The 27,660-nt window shown below is 38.6% G+C and overlaps 1 protein-coding gene across 1 annotated transcript; it reads left to right on the plus strand.

The window, feature by feature from the left end:
* Window positions 1-5,741: 5,741 nt before the first annotated feature.
* Window positions 5,742-23,581, plus strand: PLRG1 (pleiotropic regulator 1). Its single transcript, XM_066280378.1, has 15 exons — window positions 5,742-5,863; window positions 7,582-7,688; window positions 8,902-9,044; window positions 9,953-10,006; window positions 10,869-10,962; window positions 11,171-11,237; window positions 14,126-14,227; window positions 15,517-15,609; window positions 18,726-18,875; window positions 18,962-19,063; window positions 19,520-19,622; window positions 20,306-20,414; window positions 21,979-22,118; window positions 22,623-22,816; window positions 23,358-23,581. Exons 1-15 carry the CDS (start codon window positions 5,855-5,857, stop codon window positions 23,415-23,417), a joined length of 1,527 nt encoding a protein of 508 aa, XP_066136475.1. The 5' UTR covers window positions 5,742-5,854; the 3' UTR covers window positions 23,418-23,581.
* The last annotated feature ends 4,079 nt before the right edge of the window (window positions 23,582-27,660 follow it).

The raw sequence follows: 27,660 nt of genomic DNA on the forward strand, positions 1-27,660 counted from the left end.
TGCCCGGGCCATCTTTGCTCCAATGGAGCCCTGGCTGCGGGAGGGGAAGAGAGAGACAGAGAGGAAGGTGCGGCGGAGGGGTGGAGAAGCAAATGGGCGCTTCTCCTATGTGCCGTGGCCGGGAATCGAACCCGGGTCCTCCGCACGCTAGGCCGACGCTCTACCGCTGAACCAACCGGCCAGGGCCATAGAAACTCAAACTTCTAAACTTGACCATTTCAGTCTCTTATCAAATCTGTGAGACACCTGACGTCCTTCTAATAGTACCCACAACCCTTTACCTTCTGTTCATTAGGCTGAGATGGCCTAAAGATTTGCTAAGCTAATCAAAAGGGAAAATTAAGATAAAAAAAAATTTAAATCAGACTATTTTTTCAAAGCATAAATTGCATTATTAGAAAGAGAAGCTGTATTTTCAAGCAATACAATAAATGATGAGAGAGTTTTATACTTAAGTATATAGTATCAGCAGTAAAACTCTGTAGAATATAAAAACTTTTCAATGAATGTAACAACTATTTCTTGAATTAAATTAACAATATTTTCTGTAAGATGTGCCCAGGATTAGATTAATGGCATAATAAGAAAATTTATAATTTTGAGTCTTCTTACCCAAGAATAAGGTATGCATTTTCATTAATTCAAATCTTTTTTTTTTTTTTTTCTGTATTTTTCTGAAGCCGGAAACGGGGAGAGATAGTCAGACAGACTCCTGCATGCGCCCGACCGGGATCCGCCCGGCACGCCCACCAGGAGGCAATGCTCTGCCCACCAGGGGGCAAGGCTCTGTTGCGACCAGAGACACTCTAGCGCCTGGGGCAGAGGCCAAGGAGCCATCCCCGGCGCCCAGGCCATCTTTGCTCCAGTGGAGCCTCAGCTGCGGGAGGGGAAGAGAGAGACAGAGAGGAAGGAGAGGGGGAGGAGTGGAGTAGCAGATGGGCGCTTCTCCTCTGTGCCCTGGCTGGGAATTGAATCCGGGACTTCTGCACGCCAGGCCGACGCTCTACCACTGAGCCAACCGGCCAGGGCCTCATTAATTCAAATCTTTAAAGTGTTCTTTAACTTTTCTTATCTAAGTCTTGGATATTTTTCATATATTGTTGTTTTAAGATGGTTTTCCCCATTATATTTTAACTGCATATGTGAAAGCAACTGATTTTTGAATATTATTTTTGCACTCAGATAACTTAGAGAATTCTTTTATTGTTTCCAACAGTTTCTTCAATTGATTTCTTATTGTGTTTTTTCTTTCAGGCATAAAAATAGCTTTGTTTCATTATTTCTTATTTTACAGCACTATTTCTTCTCTCACCCAATTGCATGACTAGTACTCTCAGAAAAAAATAAGTATGGATAATAATAGTGATAGCAGAAATTCTAGTTTTGTGGCTGGCTAGTGAAAATGTTTTTAATATTAATCTATAAACATGATGCTGACTTTTAGTATTATGTTTTTAAAGGAAAGCCTAATGTTGCCTGTGTTATAATAGTAAAATATTGAAACAATCAAAATGCTTTAATCTTGTCAATTATTGATGTTAAGAAGTTTTTCTGCCAACTAAAACCATTTTTGTGAATCATACTTTTTAAAATAAATTAGAATCTTGTTACTCAATATCATAATTAAGTTTTATACACACTAAATAACATTTGGCATTAACTTGCCTAAATGTAATGGAAAACAATTCATTTTCTTAAAAATTACTATGCTTCAAAAGACAGACTGTCCTCATACAAACAATTATCTGCCTTACACAGAGAAAAGGGTTAAGATTAAATTAATAGTTGTTGAAAGAGTAGTATCTTTCCAAGGCTGAGCATATAGCGTACACATACAGACACACACAATGTCCTTTTACAGCTTTAATATCAGTGACCCCACATCAAAATTAATGTCTCATCCCTATATCTAAGTGTCTAAAACTCAACACCTCATTTATTTAATCGTTCAACAAATATTGAAAGCTTACAAGCTGCAAGTTAACTAGAGACTGGTTATAGTGATTATCACACGGCACCCCAAACATCTATTGGGAAATACAGATAATTAAACAAATATTACCATCAAATGTGGTGGTACATACACTAAGCTAAGAAAACAGGAAGTGTCACAGCGCTATTTTTTTCTGTGTCGGAAAAAAAGGATACATTTTTGCAAAAAATAGATAAATATGAGTCAAGATCATATTCAATTTTGACACTTGTTTTTGTGACATGGGATGGATTTCACAGAGGAAAGCAAAATTGTGGTAAGCAACACTTCCCTCCACGTGCCCGCACACATGCACACACACCTTGCTAAGATGTTTAAAACTGATTGCAGCTTAATTATGTCCAAGGCCTTCCCAAGCATTAAGTGGAAGAATAACTCCCTTTTTGTCCCCCGCAGTCCTCTCAACTCTGTGAAAGGAGAAGCTCTCCTCTCAACTGTATTACCAGAAAGCACCTGTTAATACCACTTCAACATCTGGGCCTATACTGATCATTGTAGTAAACAATTAAAGACCAAACTCTGGAAACAATGTTCAAGTATTCTTTTTCTGTTTCTGACTCAGAAGTTCCAAAAGAAGTGATAACTTTCACCATTCTTTCATTTCAAAGTAGTGAGGAATAACAAACCTAAAATATGGGAAAAAGGACATATTGAACCAAATAATGCTGAAGAATATTATGCATAAAGAAAGTAGCGTTTAAAAAAGATTATTCATTTAAACCTCTAAACAGAGAGAAACGAGAAGAAATAATAATATTTATTTTTATGAATAAAATAAATAAGAAAAAAAACCTCATATAAAAAATCTGATAGAAAGCTGATAGAAATAACAATGAAATATACACTTTGTGACCTTCTATTGTTACTCAAAGGCAAAGGGCACATATATTTGAAAGAGAATAAAGAGATCCCTGCATTGGTGAGTTTTTTAAAAGTAGCCTAATTAATTAAGGGAGGTCTTCCTTAAAATTTGTACTATTGGTTTAACCTGAACAGCCTTAACAATTTTTACTTTAATAAATTATTTCCCTGTCTGTTTTAGGGAAAATCCTCCTCCCTTACAAAGAGCAGCAGTGACCCCTACTGTTCAAATAAGACAGCTCTGGGTCTCAGCTAAAAATTAAGACAGATTCTTAATTTTTTCTGGGTCTTGGATTCTTTTGTAAACCCAAAGAAAACTTATAGTTACCCTCACCAGAACAAAAAACATATTCTTATAAACACAAAATTTGCTTACAATACAGGTAATTCATGGATCCCTGAGCTAGATAACAGGGCCACTGAGCTCTAAAATAAGGTAACGGCGCAGTGGATCAAGCGTAGGCCTGGAGTGCTGAGGTCGCTGGTTCGGAAGTTGATTCTTCCTGCTCCTCCCCCCTTCTCTCTCTCTCTCTCTCTCTGTCTCCTCTAAAATGAATAAATAAATAAAATTTAAAAAAAAGCTTTAAAATAACTTTTTACAACTTTTTTACAATGAAAAGGACAAAAATAAATTGAAGAAAACAATATCATAAATAAAAGAAAGTTTTTTCATTGCAACAATAATACACTATAATATGATAAACTTATCTTAAAACATTTGTAATATTTTATATTGTAATTATGCTTACATGCCTATTAATTTTTAATAATAATTGTAAGAAAAAGTACTCATTTAGTAAAACTAAATATCAAACAAAACCACTAATTTGGAGTGATATTTGGGTGTATTTATCATTTTCTAATTAGAAGAGCGTCTGTTTTATGCAACTAATCAAAATGCATTATTAATAGATATGCTTTGAGGTTAGATTTCCCTTTAAAATGTGAATTTGGGAAAATAGTTGTAAATAAAATTATATGTAAATATTTGGAAATTATTAAATAGATAATGAATTAATAAAACGTGAATTGTGTTTACCTGTCTATGATTGAATATTCACTGAGAAAGAAATAATCGTGAGTCTACAATGTCGTATGTGCCATGTCATATTTCAGTAAGAAGTACACAAAGCCATTTGTGTGCTTGGTATCTCGTGTGCTCTCTCAAGGTCTCCCGTGTGGAGCACATGTGTCTCATAATTGCATCTTGCCGCATTGTACTTGACATGAGTTGACATGTCAGATTCAAATATGTTATATCACATGCAATGGATCTACTCTGCGTCGATCGAATACGGACATTTACAGATTAGTCTTCCAATATCAAAAAGGAGGACATGTAGGAGGAGGACACTTTTTGAGGAAGGATGGAACTTACAAAAGGACTGTCCTTCCCTAAAGAAGGATGATTGATCACCTTATAAATCTTCAAGTTATAATTCTGTAAATTCAATAAAGCTTTTTAAAATTAGGAGCATAAACTAGTGAAAATTACCAAAATTATTCCAATTTTTTTATGAGTCTGGGCTTATAAATTTTTTTCAGAAAGACTAACTAACAAGCTAATAGACCCAAATAGACAGTTATTATATTTATATAGATATATTAGAATCTTGCTTACATTTCTGTAACTTTATTGCTGTAAAGCCAGAAGCCAGGGCCAGGGCCACCATCAGAGCAGCCTGGCCCATGCATGTTCGCATTGGATTCGGACAGTCGGTAAAGAAACAATGGAGCCAAAAACTGATAGGCCATTTTCTTTAATTCTAGCTTGCACCCGGCGGGCAAGTAAAAATACACACTGGGCTCCAAAACCCACTCACATTCAGTGCTCACAAAGCTACTGACTTATCCGAGTTTTCTAGAATCAAAGGTTTCTAGCTCACCAGACTTATTCACCTCTGTTCCCCATCTCCTTCCTTCTCCAGCATCAAACTGCACAAACTGGCCTCTCACTCAACACTCTGCCATCTTGGCTGCTTCTCCTGGCCACATGGCCTCTTTCTGCTTTGTGCTCTGCTTCCTCTGCTCTCTCATCCCAGGAACCAAGAGAGCAAGCTCCCGTTCTTCCCCTATTTTATAGTGTAGAAATCCAAACCTTTAATCCAATATACAAAATAGGGAAGTCCCTAATACAAAGTCACTTATCTGAGGCATGATTGGATTGTACCGCCCCACATCAAAAAGGGTGGGAAAGGCTTAATCCCAAAACCAAGCCCCAGGCTACAACTATTCTGCCTGCCTTTAGCCCATCCCCAACACACATTAATATCACCTGGGCGACAGCCTCCTTGTGGGCAGCACCATCTTTAACAAAGTGAGCATAATATATTTTATCTGCCCAACAATTGCCATTTAAAATTAGGTATTATGCACTTATTACTGTCTTTGTAGTTATAATTTTATAATTATGGCATTTCCTTGCAAGCACTACCATCAGTGGCAATTGTCAGAGAAAATCAGTTCTTAGAAAAAACTCACAATGAAATTCAGTGATTGCATTTTCAAGTACTGTATGACCTTAACGTGTTTAATCATGACTTTAATGTTTAATCAAATAAAAATTAGTTAATTTTTAAATGAGATTAACAATTCACATTACTTTTGATAGTTTTCCCCTTCTCCCAAAGTATATGTAGTATACCCTGGGGGAAGATGAGTGGAACCGATTACCGTTAAGGAAAAAGCAGCGCTAGTAAAATGTTCCTCTATTCAAGTTTCCCACCATCCCATTCCCTCCATTTTTCTTGATTCCTATAAACACACGTGTCCCAGGAGCCCGCGCTCCCGACACAAGACTCCGCCCAGGGGCGGCCCGGAATGGGAAGACCCGCCCCTCGATCTCAGGAGGCATGCGGGCGACCAGCGTGCGTTGCGCGGCGCTGCGTCACATCCGGCGTGACGCCGCCAGATTCCGGAAGAGGCTGCCAGTCCTGGCGGCTGTTTCTGCGTTGATGTTTAGTTTCTTGCTGCGGGAGGGGCAGAATACACGGCGGCATCATGGTGGAGGTAAAGTGACACTGGGGTGCTGAGGAGTAGTTGCTCTGGGGATGTTTTTCTTTGGCGGCGGCTCGAGGTGGGGGATCGAGGATGATGGTAGTCTGGGGAGAGCAGAGGCTGCGAGGGGCTGCTGGTTGGCCGAGGCCGGCTGGTCTCTCAGGATTGACAAAGTGGGAGAGAGGCTGGATAAGAGCAAGAGTTGGAAGTTGCGTCCGGGCGGGAAGCCTGAGATAATGGCCTCTAGCCCTAATTTGACTCCTGAGCACTTGTGGGCACTGTCCTCGGAGGCGGGGCTTCTGTCAATGATCGGCCCCTGGTATTCGCCGCCTGCGGGATAGTGTCAGTGATTCTGTGTCCTAAGAGACTGGCGGACTTTGGTGTTCCCTTTGTCTCTTAGTCCACCTGTTTTCCCAGGAAAATCTGCCATTCTTGAATTCTTGCATCATTCCCTACCTTGTCCAAACGTTCTGTTAGCAAGTCTTGTCTCTCTTTTCCTTAGGACTATTTCTTGGCTTTTGTTCACAGCCACTGCCATCACCTTAGTTCAAACCAGCATCATCTTTCACCTGGACAGGTGAATTAGCTCTCAGCTGGTCTGCTTGCTTCCATTTTTGTTGTAGCTCCATTCCCCCAATTAATGTGTTTGAAAACGGAAGTTGGTCCTGTTTTTCTTGCATAAAATCGTTTCCTGGCTCAATTTTTTTTTTCTTTACAAAGTCAGAGAGAGAGAGAGAGGGATAGACAGGAACGGAGAGATGAGAAGCATCAATCATTAGTTTTTCGTTGCCACACCTTAGTTGTTCATTGATTGCTTTCTCATATGTGCCTTGACCGTGGGCCTTCAGCAGACCGAGTAACCCCTTGCTGGAGCCAGCGACCTTGGGTCCAAGCTGGCAAGCCCAAGCTTGTGAGCTTTTGCTCAAACCAGATGAGCCCGCGCTCAAGCTGGCGACCTCAGGGTCTTGAGCCTGGGTCCTTGGCATCCCAGTCCAATGCTCTATCCACTGCTCCACCGCCTGGTCAGGCCTCCTGGCCCAATATTATTAGAGCAAAAATACAGACTGTTGCAATGGTCTAAGGAAATCTTACTTGATCTGGACCTTGTCTACCCTTACAGCCTCATCTTGCATTGCAACTCACCCTCTCACCAAACGTATACAACTAATTTGCAGCTCCCAGTATTATGTCCAATACTGAACACCTTTGTACATGGCATTTTTCCTTTCTGCCTGGACTGTTCTTATCTCTTCTGTGCAAGGCTAATTCCCTTTCTGCTAAATATCATCTCCAAAGAGATCTTTCATAATTATCCTAAGTTCCTGATCCATTTTCTGTCTCAGTCCCTTGCTTATTTCCTTTATGTACTAATCAAAATGTGGAGTTATTTTTCTTATTTTTATTTGTCTGTTTTCTTTTGAGCACAGGGACCATGACTGTCTTTTTTATTATTTCATTTTATTCTAGCACAATACCTACCAGACACATAGTAGTAGCTCGGTACATTTTTATTTAATAAATGACTAATCTTAAACATCGCTCAATTGGTCAATTTGGGGCTCTAGCCCAAGAGGAACATCCTTTTTTTCTCTGAACTTGCCTGCTGTAGCTTGCTACAAACAGCTACAGTGAGTGGTAAAACAGTTTTTACATTTTTAATATGTATAATATAATAATTAATTTGACTTTAGTTTCGGTTTGACATGTGTAATCACACTCTTGCTCTCTAGGAGGTACAGAAACATTCTGTGCACACGCTGGTGTTCAGGTCACTGAAGAGGACCCATGACATGTTTGTAGCTGATAATGGAAAACCTGTGCCTTTGGATGAAGAGAGGTAGGTATAGTTTCTTTTTAATCGCTGGAATATTTAAACTTCTAATACTGGGGAAAGAGAGCAGGGAGAGAGGAACCTTTACAATTTAGTAACACCGTCCGTGGCTGGTCAGCTCCATTAGGTAGAGTGTCGTCCTGATAAACCAAGGCTGCAGGTTTGGTCCTTGGTCAGGGCACAGACATTAAGCAACCAATGAATGCCTAAATAAGGGGAACAGCAAACTGATGTTTCTCTTTCTCTCTTCCTTCCTCTCTCTAAAATCAATTTTAAAAAGTTTAGTAACACACCCATAGGTTATCTATTCAATAATGAGTAGTGTTAGGGCATAATTTAAGCAGATTTAACTTCTTTTTTCGGCCTTTTATATTAATTAATTGCATTTTACAACTACCCAGTAATTAGGAGAGTCCCTTTTAGGTGTTATGTTTTATAATCAATCACTTTGTATGTGCTTCCGGCCTCCCTCCCGCTGCTCTCGGGGCCTTGCTGAGCTGAGACTGTACCTGGCCAGTACTTCCACTCCCATCTTCTCTCGATAGCATGGTGAAGGTTTCTGAGTGGTGGCATGTTTTCGGTTCTACATCTCCAGCTGCAGTCTGAGATTGCGTTATGTGCAGTGTTCCTCTTTTGTCCTTTGCCCTTTTTAAAAAAATCTGCTTAATTCCTCAAACAAACATTTAATTCAATTTGTAAAGTAGACTATTCTCAAAAGTAATATAATAGGTACATTTTTAAAAAATTGAACTAATTAGAAGTACTTTGATTACTTCTAACTAACCTTTTTCAATATATCTAGTAAAGGTTACTAGAAAGTCTTTACTATATTTTTATGTTTAGACATTTGAAGAAATAGATACTGACTTGGAGGGTTTTTAAAAAAGGCATATTAGTTTATATATATTTTAAGATTCCACGCTTGATAACTCATCATGAAAGGTTTTACACTTATTAATCAACAAACTAAAATATTACTTGACTCAATAGATGTTGTGTGGTGGATTGTGATTAAAAGTGTGGAAATGAACTTGGAAATACTGAGTTTTTTAAAATGTGGTTCAACTTTAAAATCTTTATAGAAACTTTTCCTACATGATTAGGCAAACTTAACCTATTTAAGTACTTGTTTCCTGGCTATCGGTGAATGTATTTATATTGGTGAATATATTTAAAGTACTCAAAGATACATTCTTATATTTATGACTTTTTAAAATAGTCACAAACGAAAAATGGCAATCAAGCTAAGGAATGAGTATGGTCCTGTGTTGCATATGCCTACTTCAAAAGAAAATTTTAAAGAAAAGGGTCCTCAGAATGCATCGGAATCATATGGTCATAAACAGTATCCTGCCAATCAAGGTGAGAATAGTGTTGTCAGAAATGTCAGAACTTATATGTGAATTTTAAAAATAGATAAATTGTGCTATTTGTGCATGCCCCCACCCCCCGAAGGACTAATTAGAGCCAAATCATCTTTAACACCTATACCAGTGTTATGTTGGAAGTCTTGGGTAGTGAGTGAGATTATTGGTAGATGTTTTCTTACAGGAAGTAAAACAGTGTTAGTAAAAGGACGGCAGAAATTTTTAGGCTATAGAGAAAGTCATGGTGGAGACTAAAGGAAAAATTCTTAATTTGTGGAGTGACCATCTATTTTTCAAAAGGATGACATTTAGTACTGAAATTGTAGTGTATAAAGGTAATAATCTAAGATTCCACAGGGAAGCCATTTTCTTAGAAGAAAAACCAGAGTGGATTATTACTTCATAGATGACCACTTGACACCATTGCTCTATAGCAAATGCAACAAGCTTTCTTGACATACTGTTTAGCAAATGATAAGGAAATCACTATATACATACATGATCTTTAGAAGTCAAAGCAAAGATGATCAACTTACCTTATTTCTGAGGCTTGGGTTTAGTTGTGAAGATTTTAGAAATCTAGTTGATAATTTAATATTTATTAAAAGATGATACTAGTACATAAGATAAATTTTGCCGTTGATGAATCAATCTCTCTCTCTCTTTTCCTCTCTTCCCCTCTCTCTCCCCCTCTTACTTTCCTTCTCCCTCTCTCCCCTCTCTCTCTTCTCTCCCCCTTTTCCTCTCTTCCCTTTCCCCCTTTCCCTCTCTCCTTCTCCCCCCTTTCCTTCTCCCCCTCTCTACCTCCTTTCCCCTCCCCTCCTCTCCCCCCTCCTCTCTCTTCTCTCTACCTTTCCCTCTCCCTCTCTTCCCCTCTCTCTCTCTCTCTCTCTCTTTTTGAAGGACAAGAAGTTGAATATTTGGTGACAGGTACACATCCGTATCCAGCAGGACCTGGTAAGTGAGTTGCATATTGAAATGATGTTACTGTCACATGTATTTCCATGAATGAGCTAATGCTATGATTCATATTGTCTATAAATTACAAAATATGCTCAATTGCCAGGCATCTGGGCATCGCTTTTTAGATGATAATTAACTAATGCTTTGTATCACAAGCATTTATTTGGCAAACATTCTTAAGCCCCTAAGTTTCTATAGTACTGTACTAGGAATTTAAAGACTATAAGACTACTCCAGACTAAGACAAGCTATTATTTGGAGGTTTGGGCAGACATGAAAGTATTACTAAGCTTTTAAAAGTGATATTAGAGGTATTAGTAATAGAAGCAGGTATGATAGAAATGTTCCTAGGTTGGTGAATGGAGGAATTGGCACACAAATGGAGTGGCCAGTATAAAAGGGTAGAGGATAAAAAGCTTATTGTATTTAGGTTCTAGTAACTTTAGAGGACAGGATTCACTATATTGAAAGTACAGAAGAACTAGTGCTTCTATTTTTATAGTATACATTTAGTCTTCAGAGTATTTTGTTAGTACTTAAAGGAACTGCTTAATTTTCATATCTACTGGTAACATCCCAAGATTATATAAATTTAACTTGACTCCTTGGGTTTTTCTAATACCAAGCTACTTCTCATTAAGTCAAGTTTGAGTTGTATATTAAGCCATATTTGTGGTAAAAAAGTAACAAAAGACATGCAAAACGTAATCAGTTTTTCAGCACTTGGAGGTAGTAATCACCATTACCTTTTTTGATGTTTTTCTCCACTATTTTAATTTTAAATGCATGCAAATGAAAACCCAGATAGCTACTAAAAGGAATTGCTTTTCTATTTGTTTTGTTTTCGTGTTAACAGGGGTTGCTTTAACAGCAGATACGAAGGTCCAAAGAATGCCAAGTGAATCGGCAGCACAGTCCTTAGTTGTGGCGTTACCTTCTTCTCAGGCTAGGTATGAAATATGCTTCCAGTGACAGTCTCGAAAGTATAGTTCACTGTTCACATTTTTTCTCATTTTAAAATTTATTTCTTTAAAATTATGTATTACATGACATTTTTCTTTATCAGTGCTTATAGAAATTTAACATGAAGTTCCTCCTGCAGACCTTGTAACGGGAGGCATTAATGACTTATTAGAATATGATGCTCTTTTGCCTCAGGGTTGATGCAAACCGCAGCGCCCCTGCTGGAGGCTCTGAGCGTTCCCAGCCGGCAGCAATGGCTGTGGTAAGTGTCTGTGGCGGATCACACTGTGCATGCCTGGCTTTTAGAACATGTTGCACTGTTTCCCTTTATTGTAATAGTCTTACCTTAATATTTAAAAACTGAACATTTTTTTTATTATTAAATTAAATTGTAGCCTGAGCTAATTATTAAAATTTAAGTTAGTGAATTGACATATTTTTTAGAACTTAAAATTGTGTTAATTCTCTGTCTTTTTACACATTGTTTTTATTTATTTTAATGAAGATAATGTGATATTGCTCTTTACTATGAAAGGAATGTTATTCTGAAACTTGTATATTTTATATATGAAAGCCTTTTTTAAAATTACACTCTTAAGTTGATATATACAGTTGAGTGCTATTAATACTGTAATTTCATGAGCTCTACAACTAGTGTTGCACTGATGAGCATCTAAAAATACATGAATTTGTCTATTTGTAAGTACAGTGGTACCTTGACACATGAGTGTAATTTGTTTCATGGTCGAGCTCATGACTCAATTTGCTCGTGTGTCAAATAGAATTTCCCCATTTAAATTAATGGGAATGCAATTAATCCATTCTGGCCCCCAAAAACCACACAAATTTTTTGTTTTATATGCTTTTAAATAAGAAAATGTACTTTATAAATAACAAATATGTATGTGTATATGTAATAAGAGAGACTAAAGAAAGAAACTGGTTTGTGAAGTGTCTTTACCTTCAAGGTCAGAGAAGATGCTGGCGGAGGAGGTTTTCTTTTCCTGCGCTATCTCTTAACTTACTCTACACACTTAATGCTACATTTAATTGCAAAATTTAACTTACACACTACATATGATTTGTAACTTTATCACTAAACTTAATTGCTATTTTTCTACTTTGCTTAATCACCATTGTATGGCTTCCTTCTCCTTCCCCTTCTCTGCTCTTTTCAAAACTTTTTGGCAGGAAAACCCCTCCTTCAGCAATATTAGCATAACAATGGCCCTTCCCGACAGGAAGGTAATTAGCAATTTCACAGACAGCTGCCCAGCAAAGCGAGCAAATTCAGAAAATACAAAGTTTACAAACTCATTTGTCCAACAGCCATCCATCATTTTCTTCACTGACTTTTGGCTTTTTCGCAACACTTTCCTCACTTTCACTTAAAACCTTTCCATGGAAGTTTGTTTCTTCCTCCTTTCTGAACGTTCAGTAGGCCATCTAGTAGAGGGTGGCGGAGCTTGTGATTCAAATATCCGCTCGTGACTTAATGCAAAAAATCCCGTGAATGACTGCTTGTCTCAAATTGCTCGTGATTTAAACTGCTAGTCTGTCAAGGTACCACTGTGAATGACAGCTACTGTTATTGGTGGAAATAGAGAATAACTGAAAATATGCCATAACTTGAAGTAAGTGTAGGTTTTACTCCTTCAGCTTATTATGTAGTTGACTTGGCTTTATGGAGTGAATGAATTTGGTCTCCCACTACATTCCTTCTTAGTCTCCCCAGGCTTTCTGCCTCCCTAGGAGGAAGTAATGTTAGCTCTTTGAGGATAGGAACTTTATGGGCTTAAGTATTTCTTGGATAGATGGATGGGTGGTAACAGGAGACTGTATATTAGCTAGAATTCCTTTTAAAATAGAATTGAAATGTGGGGGGGGGGGTAAATAGAATGAACTGTCAGTGTCTCCATTGCAGTATTAAATCAGTAGTGTCAGAGTGACAGTGAAAGGCAGTGTCATCAATCCACTGCAGTAGGAGCTCACACAGAGCATTCACTTCTCTGTTACTCTTCATAATAATTGTATGACGTGGGCACTGGGATTTTCTGTAAGAGTGAGATGGCACTCTATCACCAGATGTACATCTCATCCTCTTTATTTATCCTCTTTATTAGAGGATAAAGACCTGCCGGGGCACTCCTCCAGGAGAAGTGCACCGGGTTACAGACTAGGGGCGAGTTATATAGAGCCTGAGGGGATACTGAGGCAAAAGTCCTGGTATGTCTGGAATGCTCCTCCTTGGGGGGCTTCGAGCATGTGGGTGTTGAATCAAAAGTCTTGGTATGTCCGGAGCCCCTCCTTGGGGCAGCTTGTCAGCTTTTTGGAATTCCTCTGTCTCAGGGGCAATAGTCCAGTAAGGGTGAGGTCTTGACAGATAAACGGAACATCAAGGGGGCAGTTTGGAATACACATATCTATCATTTCCATTTTAAAAATTTGGCACATTTAGGTTACATAATTTTTACCCAAGATCAATTAGTTATTAATTGGAAGAGTTGGGTTTTGAATTTATGCATAGTGATATGTTCTCTCTCTTTTTTTTTTTGCATTTTTCTGAAGCTGGAAACGGGGAGAGACAGTCAGACTCCCGCATGAGCCGGACCGGGACCCACCCGGCACACCCACCAGGGGCAATGCTCTGCCCATCCGGGGCGTTGCTCTGTTGCGACCAGAGCCACTCCAGCGCCTGGGGCAGAGGCCAAGGAGCCATCCCCAGCGCCCGGGCCATCCCCGCTCCAATGGAGCCCTGGCTGCGGGAGGGGAAGAGAGAGACAAGAGAGGAAAGGGGGGGCGTGTGGAGAAGCAAATGGGCGCTTCTCCTATGTGCCCTGGCCGGGAATCGAACCCGGGTCCCCTGCACGCCAGGCCGACGCTCCACCGCTGAGCCAACCGGCCAGGTGATATGTTCTCTTAACTTTAATGTTCTGCCTCTCAGATTTTTAAATTGCTTTTTAAAGTAGCATACAGAAAATAGAATTTTGATTAGACGTTTTACTCATTTTTTAGTTATGCAAACATTTTTGCTGCCCTTTTCTTTTCATAGAGGGGATAAAAGCTTTCAAAATCCCCTCTTCCAGTTTCTATTTATGGTAACATGGAAATGTAAATATGATATTAAATGTAATGCTGTTCCATGTCTAGGCAGTTGTGGATGGTGGCAATGCCAAGAACTCTGCACTGATGTCTAAAAAGGCCCCTACAATGCCAAAACCCCAGTGGCATCCACCATGGAAGCTCTACAGGGTGAGTCTGTAGATGATTCTGCATGAAACATGATCACTGCTATCTAGTAGAAAGGAGCCGAGTAATAGAATGAGGAGGAAAAGGAGTATGAGGACTGGAAAAGTGATCTGAGGTAGACTGAGGGAATGGGCTTAGGCCCTGTCTGAAAAGCTATCTTGGAAAGGAGACTTGTGTTTTGTGTTAAGTATTGATAGATGGCTACTAAAGGTAGAACATATGAACTAAATTTAGCACTGTGCTTGAGGTATTTAATAGTTAAATCAGTGGAAAAAACAATATATTGTTAGGACATTTCCTTGGCTCTACTGATTATCTTTTCAATTATAGGAAATTAAAATGATTTAAAATGTATATAGTAGGAAAAGTACAGCTACATATAATTTAGTATGTGTTACATTTTTTTTAAATTATCGTACAGTAAAATAGCTTTTCTTTTAGTATACAGGTCTAATAAATTTTAATAGATGCATAAATTTGGGTAATCATTACCACAGGATATAGAAGTCTTTTTTTTTTTTTTTTTTTTAAGTAAGTGGAGGGGAGACAGAGACAGACTCCTGCATGCACTCCGTCCGACCAGGATCCACCTGGCATTCCCACGAGAAGGTGATGCTCTGCCTTTCTAGGGCCCTTGCTCCGTTGCAACTGGAGCAATTTTTTTTGCACCTGAGGCGAAGGCCAAGGAGCCATCCTCAGTGCCCAGGGCCAAATCGTTCTAATTGAGCCTTGGCTGCAGGAGGGAAGGAGAAGATTGAGAGAGAGAGAGAGTGAGAAGCGAGAGGGGGAGGGGTGGAGAAGCAGATGGGCGCTTCTTCTGTTTTCCCTGTCCAGGAACCAATCCCCGGACTTCAACATGCTGGACCAACACTCTACTACTGAGCCAACCAGCCAGGGCTAGATGTTCTGTTTTTTATAGCCGCACCCTTCTCCAACCCTGGCAACCATTTGTTTTCCTTCACTATAGCTGTGTCTTTTCAATTGTGTAATATAAATGGAATCATTCAGTGTGTACTTCTTGAGACTGACTTCTTCATGTTGCAAATGTTAGTACATTGCTTTCCATTGCTGAGCAGTATTCCATTAAAAAGATATATCTCAGTTTGTGTATTCATAGATTGAAGGTCATTTAATACTTTAAAAACCTAAGTATCAAATAATCATATAATCTTGTTATGAAGATGTTGGAAGGGCAATTTAAACTTGAATAAAGTTTAACTTATATGTAATGAGTTGAAATTGAATAATCTTAAATTTGTATGTCTACCCATTCACTTCTGTTTTTAATACAGGTGATCAGTGGGCATCTTGGCTGGGTTCGATGTATTGCTGTGGAACCTGGAAATCAGTGGTTTGTTACTGGATCTGCTGACAGAACTATAAAGGTAAGGAGGGAACTCCTTTGTGTTTCCATGTATATTTCAACTGTTATTTACTCTGGTGGGAATTGATCTTGTAGTTCCTCTGACTTCTTAGCCCCGAGTATGGAGCGGTTTACCAGTTAAAAGTTTCATCTGTTTGAAAAGTGGTATTTAACTAAACATTTTTTTTTCTCAAACAGATGATGCTGACTACCTACCAAAAATTCCTTGTTATTTAAATTGTTTTCCTTTCTGGTTATAAAATTAAAGCATGCTTATCTGTAGAAAATGTGGAAAGTATAGAGAAATGCAAAAGAACATAGGCCCATATGTATTCCTATCGCTTTCAGCTATTTGAATGAATTTCTTTTTAGAATTTATTTCTGTGCATTGTATCAGTGCATTATCTTCTGAGTTTTTTCCTGTGTATGTCAGTGCATCTTTTAAAAATTATGCTAGATATGTAATTTTGAACCTTATTTTTTACATATCAAAGACATATCTCTGAAAAATTGAACATCATCTTAATGGTTTGATAGTATATCATTTAAGTCCATAATCTAGTTTCCTGTTATTGGACATTTTAGTTTCCTGACTTTCACTATTACAAGTAATGTTGTAATTAATCTTTGTGCCTGTATTTTTGGTTTTTAAATTATTATTGATTCTCAGAAATGGAAATAGTAGGTGAAACAGTTTTGAAATTGGCACCCAAAGTACAAGTATTTTCTAAAATGGTGAACTGATACTTAGAGTTTATGAGAGGATTCTTTTTAGCCTATTGATTGTGCATCTTTAAAAATCTCTACTCATATGGCAAGCAGAAATGGGTGTCAGATTTTTCAAAAACTGTATGTAGGAGGTCCTTGGATTACAACAGTCTCAACATACGACATTTTGAGTTTGTGACACTCCCATAAAAACTTTTAAAAATTGAGACATGAGTGTTTCAGCTTAACGCTGTTAGTGTCATACTTAGAGTTAGGTGGGCGAACTAGTTTGGTTGCGCACAACAGAAGAATATGCAGGAAGTGGAGTACTTATGTTATGCTTTTACAACTGTGTTAGGATAGGTAGTGACTTAGGCTAGAGTGTGTTTTGACTTACACCAAAATTCGGGTTATGTCACTGTCATGAAAATGGAACTGTGTTATAAACTGAGGATCCCAGTATACAAAATTTCTAGTGAGGATGAACTTTCTGGTAACTTATAAAGCTTTAAGGATTTTTAAATTAATTTTTTATTGAGTTGTAATTGACATACTATTGGGTTAGTTTCAAGTATATATGTATATGGTGACATGATCACAAGTCTGTTTAACATCTGTCACATTACAAAGTTACAAAATTTGCTCTGGTTGGTTGGCTCAGCAGTAGAGCATCAACCGGCCTGTGGAAGTCCCAGGTTCAATTCTGGTCAGGGCACACAAGAGAAGCGATCATCTGCTTCTCCACCCCTCCCTCCCATCCCCCCCCCAGCCCCAAGCCATGGTTCAATTGAGCAGGTTGGCCCTGGGCGCTAAGGATGGCTCCATGGCGTTGCTTCAGGTGCCAAAATAGCTCAGTTGTTGAGCAACAGAGCAGTGGCCAAGGGCCGCAGATGAGCAGGTCATTACCCCATACGAGGCTTGCTGGGTGGATCCTGGTCAGGGTGAATGTGTGAGTCTGTTTCTCTACCACTCCAGCTCTCACTTTAAAAAAAAAAAGAGCCCTGGCCGGTTGGCTCAGCGGTAGAGCGTCGGCCTAGCGTGCGGAGGACCCGGGTTCGATTCTGGCCAGGGCACACAGGAGAAGCGCCCATTTGCTTCTCCACCCCTCCGCCGCGCTTTCCTCTCTGTCTCTCTCCTCCCCTCCCGCAGCCGAGGCTCCATTGGAGCAAAGATGGCCCGGGCGCTGGGGATGGCTCTGTGGCCTCTGCCTCAGGCGCTAGAGTGGCTCTGGTCGCAACATGGCGACCCCCAGGATGGGCAGAGCATCGCCCCCTGGTGGGCAGAGCGTCGCCCCTGGTGGGCGTGCCGGGTGGATCCCGGTCGGGCGCATGCGGGAGTCTGTCTGACTGTCTCTCCCTGTTTCCAGCTTCAGAAAAATGAAAAAAAAAAAAAAAAAAAAAAAAAAGAAAAAAAATTTTTTTTGTCATGAGAACTTTTAAGAGCTACTCTTAGCAACTTTCAAATATGCAATACAGTATTATTAACTGTAGGGACCATGTGTACATTACATTCCCATAACTTTTAGTTTATAACTGAAAGTTTATACACTCTTGCTCCCTTCATTCATTTTATCCATCCTTCACCCTGGCTTTTGGCAACCACCACTCTGTTCTCAGTATCTTGAGCTGGTTTTTCAGGTTGCTTTTTTGTTGTTCAAGTCTACATACAAGTGAGATACCCATGTGCTATGTATTTGTTTTTCTCTGACTTAATTCGTTTAGCATAATGCCCTCAAGAACCATCCATGTTACCACAAATGATAAGATTTTATTTTCTTATAACTGATTAATCCATTCTATGTATACATGCCACATTCTGTTTATCCATTTATCAGTTAATGGCCACTTAGGTTGTTTCCATAGAGGTTCTTTTAAGTTGTTACCATCCTTGGCTAATTTAATACCACGGTATTCATACTTTTGTTATCAGTGCCTTTTTATGTGTTAAAAATATTAACCTTTTGTCATCCCACAAATATTTTCTGTTTGAGCATGCCTTTGAAGTTTATTTATTTACTTATTTATTTTATTGAGAGCAGGGAGGCAGAGAGAGACTCCTGCATGCTCTGCAACCAGGATCCACTGGTTGACTTGCTCGAATTAATTGATCCATGGCTGCAGGAAGGGAGGGGAAGAAAGGGGAGGGGGAAGAATGGAAAAGCAGATGACAGCATCTCCTGTGTGCCCTGACCAGGAATTGACTCGGGACTTCCACACACCGGTCTGATGTTCTACCACTGGGGCAACTGGCCAAGGCCTGAATTTATTTTTTTTCCCTGCTTTTATTTTTGCTGGTGGGTGGTTGTTCTGCACATTAAAAAAAAATTTATATGTTTATATTTTTACATTTTGGAAACAATTTTGACGTCAGGATTCTAAAATTTTGCTTCGGGGTCATCAAGAAGAAAAAAGAACTATTCTCTGATTGCAGATCTGGGACTTGGCGAGTGGCAAATTAAAACTGTCACTAACTGGGCACATTAGTACCGTTCGTGGTGTGATAGTAAGCTCCAGGAGCCCGTATCTGTTCTCCTGTGGAGAAGACAAACAGGTCAAGTGCTGGGATCTTGAATATAATAAGGTAAGCTTGGTATAAGGATTTAAAACATGTGAGCCATTATTTTCTTTCTAATTATAGAAATGTTAACTTTCCTGCTGTATTTGTAGGTTATAAGGCACTATCATGGACATCTGAGTGCAGTGTATGGTTTGGATTTGCACCCAACAATTGATGTGCTGGTAACCTGTAGTCGAGATTCAACTGCACGGGTAAATGGAATAGAGCTTTGCGTTAATCTGTAAATAATTGCATCTTACAAGGTGCATGTTTGGTGTTGCAGTCACATATTGTTTGATAGAGAATTAAAGATAGTTACTTTGACTCACCAATAACCTAGTCCCTCCATTTCTTGGCTTATATGCTTTTACACCTTTATCTCCTTTCTGTGTCCTCACTGTGTTTAGTGTTGGGAGTTCCCTGTCCTGAAATGTGATGCTCTGACATGCTGTTCTGTCACCCCAGCTGTTGTGCATTAGTAGTTTCATTCATTAATCCCTTTATACCCATTCTTAGACTTACAGTCCCCTGATCTTTTAGCTTTTTTCCCCGTCAGCTGTCTCCTATCTACAGCCCCCAGTCAGCTTCGAGATATCAATACCTGTTCTCTTTGACAATATTTTTATTGTGTGTTTTTTTAATACATATATATATATATATATATATAGATTTGGGATGTGAGAACTAAAGCCAGTGTACACACGTTGTCTGGACATACAAATGCAGTTGCTACAGTCCGGTGTCAAGCTGCAGAACCACAGATTATTACTGGTATGATTGCTACTTTTCAAGTTTACCATATGTTCTTATCAGTGCATTATGATTGTACATATATATATTTTTCATACTGTGATTTGCTTTATATCGTGTATACTGTGTTTTTGTTTGCATTTAAATTTTTTTTAGTATTCTATTTATCTCATACTTTTACATATCATAGATTATGTCGTACACAATATCATATAATGTCTGTCTAGAAAATAGTGATGTTAGATAAATTAAGTATTGTTTCATAGTTCAGAATTGCCAGTCTACAAAATTAAAGTTAGACAACAGGATACCCTGAAACCAATAACTATTAGAATAGGATTGAGTCTTGTTTTACTTAAAATAAAGCTAATAACAAGCTTTAAGACATTAAAAAATAAGTCTGTGATGTATTTTATTCATTAAAATATTTGTTTTTTCTTTCCCTTCCACTAGGGGATAACATCACCATGTATTTGTTTTATTTGTTGTTGGTGTTTGTTCAGGCTGTTCAGTTGACAGTGCATCAAGCATATATTACATTTTTTAAGAATTAATTTTAAAATTTTGGAAGTACAAAGCAGTTAGCCAAGAGTTAATATGCCTTTTTATTTAGTATATATGTGTCTAGAGAACATTGCATATATTATTACAGTTTTGCGTTCTTTTTCCTGATTTGTGTTTGGGGATATGTGTTTTCATTACAGGAAGCCATGACACTACAATACGATTATGGGATTTGGTGGCTGGAAAAACAAGAGTCACATTAACAAATCACAAAAAATCAGTCAGGGCTGTAGTGCTGCATCCACGACAGTAAGTGTATTTTCCTAAATATATAGTTTCTCATCTTTCTTCAGTTTTTAGTATAGTACAGAAATACCAGCATTACTACTACTTTGGTAGTCATTCACACACTCATTTCCAGGCCTCGTCCAGTTACGAACATGCATTTCTTTTATTTTCCTTATGTAGTATTTTGCTTCATACCCTATATGAGAGAACTTACCTACATGATAAGTGATAATGTCAAATGAAACAACACGAATAAATCATATTTAAAAGTTGCACAACAAACAACCTGACTCGGCAGTGGCACAGTGGATAGTACGTCGGCCTGGGATGCTGATGGCTCAGGTTCGAAATCTGGAGGTCGCTAGCTTGAGCACAGGATCATAGACAGACCCCATGGTCGCTGGATTAAAACCCAAATTCACTAGTTTGAGCCCAAGGTCGCTGGCTTGGTTAGAGCCCCCAGTCATGGCACATCTGAGAAGCAATCAACAACTAAGGTGCCACAACTATGAGTTGATGCTTCTCATTTCTCTTCCTGTCTGTCTCTCTTAATCTCTCTTGCTTAAAAGGAAAGACCTGCTCAACCAAATAGAAACTAGGAGTAGCTAGATTTAATGTTTTGGACCTAAGTGTTTATTGTACACTGAAACATACATAGACTAGTTTAATTCCTAAGGGGGGAAAATTGCAGTCGGTATCGAAAGAGGTAGAGCATAGAATCCTAAGCTATTTGTTCTGTCATATCGCCTTGACCCTCTTCAGGTCATATTCATGTTCTTTCCTCTCCCCACACCCCTTTACCCTTATGTTCTCTCCTATTTCATTTTCTCCTATTCTTCCAGTTGTCCTCTCTTTCCCCTCTCTATTCTCTCTCTCTCCACCCCCCCCCCTGCCCATAGTTGCACAGCTCTTTGCCCTTTATGTGAATTTATTGCTGTAGTTCACTGAAAGCACTGTGGAAATGAGAGGAGACTACATTAAGCTAGGCCTTAAAGTACATTTAAAATAACTTGAAAATCTGATTTAACTTGGAACAAATATCTTGATATTTTTACTTCTTGGTATGATAATAATGTTTGGCCAAAACTGCATTGATCACTGAATACATATGCTAAATACAACCATAATAAGCTTCTTTAAATCTACCCTTTTATTTATTTATTTATTTTTTTTTTCATTTTTCCGAAGCTGGAAACGGGGAGGCAGTCAGACAGACTCCCGAATGTGCCTGACCGGGATCCACCCGGCATGCCCACCAGGGGGCGATGCTTTGCCCCTCTGGGGTGTCGCTCTGTTGCATCCAGAGCCATTCTAGCGCCTGAGGCAGAGGCCACAGAGCCATCCCCAGCACCCGGGCCTTCTTTGCTCCAATGGAGCCTTGCTGTGGGAGGGGAAGAGAGAGACAGAGAGGAAGGAGAGGGGGAGGGGTAGAGAAGCAAATGGGCGCCTCCTGTGTGCCCTGGCCGGGAATTGAACCCGGGACTCCTGCACGCCAGGCCAACGCTCTACCACTGAGCCAACCGGCCAGGGCCCTACCTTTTTATTTAACTTGGCTAACTTTGTTATTGTTTTAATCTTATTTCAGTTACACATTTGCATCTGGTTCTCCAGATAACATAAAACAGTGGAAATTCCCTGATGGAAGTTTCATTCAAAATCTTTCTGGTCATAATGCAATTATTAACACATTGACAGTAAATTCTGATGGAGTGCTTGTGTCTGGAGGTAAAAGAAGTTTTTTATGATAAATGTGTTTTAGTCTGTCATTTTTTCTTTTAATGAATGAGTAAATATTTGTAAAATTTCTAAGCCATTGCACTTAAATATTATACCAGAACTTGCCTAAATTAATGTGTATCTGAATGTTTGTATGTGTGTTCATGCTTATTCATAATACAATACCTGTAGCATATTTCATGGTTCAGCCTTCTTTGAGTTCCCACATGATGACCTAAATTTGGGATTTATGCTGGGAATTGCCTAACGTTTGGTTGTGTATTCTGGAATTGAATGTCATTTTGTGGTGCTTTTCAAGGTCTATAATAAATACTGAATTAAGCACAAATGAAAGTGGACAAACCAATATTAATAGAAGCTTGAGTGCCTGTGTCTTACGTTTTTTTTATGACTGTAGTTATTGCCTGGTGCTCAGCTAATGATTGGTGACTGATGCTTTTCAAGCTGAATTATTGAAGGAATACCAAGTTTAACTAGACCTTTCCCTTTAAGCTGACAATGGCACTATGCATCTTTGGGACTGGAGAACTGGCTACAATTTCCAGAGAGTTCATGCAGCTGTGCAGCCTGGGTCTTTGGACAGTGAGTCAGGAATATTTGCTTGTGCTTTTGATCAGTCTGAAAGTCGGCTCCTCACGGCTGAAGCTGATAAGACCATTAAAGTGTACAGAGAGGATGATACAGCGGTAAGTTCTCTATTTCACATGCATATTAAATGGCTGTACCAGTTTTGCAAGTACTTTTTCATTTTAAAGATACTGCCGTTACCCGAAGGGAAGTCATCTTTAGAGTATTTATCATCTTGAGTAATCTCTGCTCATAGCTTTCTGCATTGATTTCATTGATGCCAAAGAATCCGTAGACTGTTTTAAATTTGTCCCAACTTTCCTTATTACAGTTGCTGGGAAAATGTTGCACTAAGAATAACAGCAAATAAGTAGATTGCTGTGCAAATGAATTCTAGAATCATCGGTTTTGGTGGTACTAGAATATCTACACGGCAACTTTATTTGAAAGGAAAAACCATAAACTGGATTTATAGTGGACCCATTCATCCCTTATGAGATTCAGATAATGCCAAAAGTTTGTCCCTTCTTTCTAAATTATGAAGTAACTTAAATGTCTAGTGCCAAGTAATTTAGCAGATACCTTATTTTTGTTAGAAAGGAACTTACTGAATATGAAGCATACTAATACTTGACTTTCTTATTTACTTTTGTTTTTTAGACAGAAGAAACTCATCCAGTCAGCTGGAAACCAGAAATTATCAAGAGAAAGAGATTTTAATGTGGCATTTTCTTCATGGTGTTTTTTTGTTTGTTTTTGTGTTTTAGCTTGGTGTTGAGAATATCCAGTCATTTTGTGCTCTGGCTAGGATTATAAAGCAGAAACTCACATGCTTGGATGATTGCTGCTTCATATTTTATAATAAAATGTATTGTCTCCCCCTCCCCATGTGTTTATTTTTAAAATAAGCAATTTGAGAGCCTGGGAAGATGCAGATAATATCAAGCATATGCAGGTTTGTTGAATATACGGTCACTATTCTAAAGGTAGAATGTTTTGTCAATTTTATTAAAAGACATCCCCCCTTTTAAACTTCCCAAATTGCCTGCCACACTAGAACTTGTTTGGAAGGGAGGTGGTGTGTGTGTTTGTGTGCGTGTGTGTTAATTCTTTAAATAAACTAGTATTTATGACTGATACTTTGGGAATAAAGGATTTACAGTCTTAACTTTTACAATTTATGTTGATTATTCCACAGACAGTTTTGGAGTGCATGTTCCACAAAGTTGTGCATTCAATGCTGTTCAGGAAATAGACAAGCTGTGTCTGTCTTCCAGGGCTTCTGGTTGAGCAGCTTATTATAGAATACTCTATAACAGAGGTACAGTGAAGAGCTGGGTAGCACAAAGGAGAGGACTGTTCTCCTGGGAGCGTTGTGGAAGACTTCACAAAGTAAATGATATCTCAGCAGAACCTGGAGAAAGGGGAGGAAAGGGAAGGGCCATATCTTAAGAGGAGATATAAAGGAGTAAATAAAAGCAGCCAGACATGAGAAAGTGTTGTGTTCTGAGGAAAGTGTATGCTGCATTGAGTGAGTATGACTGGTAGGTGGTGGGGAAAGCTCATGTTTTGAGTTTGGATTTTATTTCACAACCAGTGGGATGGATGCCAGTATAGGCATCAAAATCTGGAGCACTAACTGGCTATACCAATACAGGTATTTGAACTGTAGTAAGGACAGTAGTGTTTTGTGAAGACTACAGAAAAGTCTTAAGTTTATAATCCATATGCCTGTTTTTGGTAAATATGAGTTTTATAAACCCTGCCCTTAGGATCCTGACCCCCCATCAGTCAAGATTTGTCACACATCACTTTCTGTAGTTAGAAACCCAGTTACAAGAATAATTGGTTTAACATTTTTTTCAAATGAAAAATGATACTATAATTTTGGATAAGCATTTCCAACTGATGCATGTTCCATCTTGCACGCTGTAGATAGGAATATAATTGTTAAAATCATTAGGTGGATAGCTTTCTGGAATGAATTGGGAATACTTGAGCTCTTTGGTTGTTAGGAATGAAATTACTAGGAAACTGCCTAACAGGATTAATCTGACAAAGTGTACACAGAAAGTTTTTGCATCTTTGTTCTTTAATAGTTAAAACTAGACCCTACATCCTATTGATAAGAGACTGGTTTAATAGATTATGGTAACTGTGCAGTTTATTTGTAACAAGAGTGAAGAATGGCTGACCAGGCGGTGGCGCAGTGGATAGAGCGTCGGACTGGGATGCCGATGACCCAGGTTCAAGACCCCGAGGTCTCCAGCTTGAGCGCAGGCTCATCTGGTTTGAGCAAAAGCTCACCAGCTTGGACCCAAGGTTGCTGGCTTGAACAAGGGGTTACTCGGTCTGCTGAAGGCCCATGGTCAAGGCACATATGAGAAAGCAATCAATAAACAACTAAGGTGTCACAATGTGCAACGAAAAACTAATGATTGATGCTTCTCATCTCCGTTCCTGTCTGTCCCTGTCTATCACTCTCTCTGACTCTGTCTCTGTAAAATAAAAAAAAAGTGAAGAATGTCTCTGGACTAATAAGATGTCCAAACTTTTATGTTTAAAAAAGATGTGCAAGCATTTTTTGGTAAAATAAATTATTAACACTCTAAAAGATAATGAGACCCTGGCCGGATAACTCAATTGGTTAGTGTTGTCCTGATGCACAGAGGTTGTGGGTTCAATCCCTGGTCAGGGGAAGAGATTGATGTTTCTGTCTCTCTCAAGTCAATAAATTTAAAAAAAAAAAAAAAAAGATAAAGGAGAAGTAACATGACACATTTGTCAGTGGCTTTGTGATAGAGTGGAATTATAAGAACTAACGATCGGTTTTATATATTTCTAAGCATGTATTGTGTAAACTTAAAACTACACTGCATCCTTGACAGAGTCTAATGTGGCTTCTATGAGAAGAAAAAGATGTAATATGCCAACCCCAAAGATCAAGAAGAAATTTCCAGGAGGAGAGGAAGAGAGCCCCCATTATCCTGCCTCACAAGGCTTCAAATGTGTTAGGCACTAGTATCACATTCTGATTAGCATTTCAAAAGTCTCCCTGCTTCATACTGTCCTGTGTTACCATGTTCTTGAATCCTCTTGCAAACAGTTCATCTACCATACATTGTCAGGAATCCTATGAAAATTGAACAGAATTTCATGTGTGTGTACTTCTCTTTGGCAGAACTCTAACCCAAGTGAAACCCAAACTTCTTAATGTGCCTATGCCCTAAGTACATTCAAGCTGTAAAATGGTACCAGGGAAAAATAGCTGTGCTACTGGACTCCTGGATTTATGACCATATACCTAAGTGCGCCATCAGTAGTGACCACATATTTCCAGTGTCTTCTGCCGCCTATTAAGGATGAACAACCCACCTAGGAACAACTTCAAATGTACAATTGCCTTACACTCTTGTCTACTAAAAGACGTGGCTCCTACACTCCTTTCTCTTCAGCATAAATTCCTTCCCTGTACTAATGATTCTCAACAAGTGTTTTATTTAAATACGTGTTTAAATCAATTTGCCTGTTTTATTGCCAAACTCGAGTTTTCATAGACTCTTGCTTCCCATTCTCAGCTGACTCCAATTCCAAACTAATGAAAACAAGTGTTAAACATTGTTCTTAGAAAAATAGGAGAAACTTCCAGAATGAGGGAATTTGATAGGAAATAACTAAAAAGGAAAGGATAGATTTAGTAAATCAATGTTGACTTTTTGGTACAAAAAAAAGATAAAACTAAATCAAGTAAGAAACAAGATTCATAAATATCCTAATTCAAACGATAAAGGGAAGAGGGGGGAAGATAATTTTGTGAAATAAGAGCCAAGTAAAATGATTAATTTTAAAGAAAAATAAATTCTACAATTCCAAAAGATACAGAAAACCTAAACAGATTGATTTCCATAGAAGAGAGTTGCCAAAGCGCTCACTGCCACCAGCATGCAGCGCCAAGTGCACAGAGCTTCAGAACAGAATTCTAATTTCAATGCACCTTAAAGTTCTTTTCAGACCTAGATAAGAAGTATAAGAAGTACTTGGGTATAACAGATACCTAAGTACAATAAAGCATGAAGGAAATTATGACTTTATCTTGCTTATGAATGTTGATGCAGAAGTTATTAAAGTCTAAGAAAAGAAGCAGCATATATTCAAATGAAGTTAATTTTGAGAGTGCAAAGACGGTTTGTTAGAAAATAATATGATTCATGGTGGTTTATATAGGAAAAATAAGCAGAATGTAACTGGAAGCCAATTGTCAAAAACTAGAAAATGGTGTGGTTTTTTTGTTTTTGTTTTTGTTTTTGTTTGTTTGTTTGTTTTATCTTCAGCCATACAGCATAGCAAAGTAGTTAATTTACTGACAGGTAAATTAACCAGCAGTCCCTTACATAGTATTTTAGCTTAAGATACTTAAAAATACAAGGATGCTTTTTGATTAATTTCTTATTATACATACTTTGGTTTCCTGTTTTGGTGCTCAGACATTTTGAGTATTTTTTTGAGGGGTGTGAAAATATTAGTGATAACTGGAATGTGAGGTGTCTTAAAACAAGTGCCATACTAGAGGTCCACTTGGTAATACCATAGGAGTGCTGAAGAAGATGCATTCATTTGAAACTGAAACCCTGAAGAAGCTTTACAGAACCAATGGTATTAGAATGAAATGTCCGTAATGACGAAAAAGGAAAGGAAAACATTCCCAGGTGAGTAATGAGATCAAAACCAGAAGTGAGAAAATGTGACGTGTGTTCTGAGAATAGCCAAGGCTTGGTGCAGCTCAGTAGATAGAATGTGTGGGTTTGGGAATAGCACCTTGTTGAAGGAGAGACTTGAATATTGAGCCAAGAATCAGGCTCAAATATATCTGCCAAATAATGGACAGGCAATGGGAAATCATTCAAGGACACTGGAACCAAGGAGAAGGATCTAGATCAAATGTATTTGAGGCCAGATTAATAGA

Source organism: Saccopteryx bilineata, chromosome 1 (genome assembly GCF_036850765.1).
Source record: "Saccopteryx bilineata isolate mSacBil1 chromosome 1, mSacBil1_pri_phased_curated, whole genome shotgun sequence".
NCBI lineage: Eukaryota > Metazoa > Chordata > Mammalia > Chiroptera > Emballonuridae > Saccopteryx > Saccopteryx bilineata.

What these genes read in the sequence shown, in the direction of transcription:
- PLRG1 (XM_066280378.1), top strand. An exon ending in TCCGTATCCAGCAGGACCTG is followed by an intron (nt 10,007 to 10,868) that starts GTAAGTGAGTTG and finishes TCGTGTTAACAG; the next exon opens with GGGTTGCTTTAACAGCAGAT. An exon ending in TTACCTTCTTCTCAGGCTAG is followed by an intron (nt 10,963 to 11,170) that starts GTATGAAATATG and finishes CTTTTGCCTCAG; the next exon opens with GGTTGATGCAAACCGCAGCG.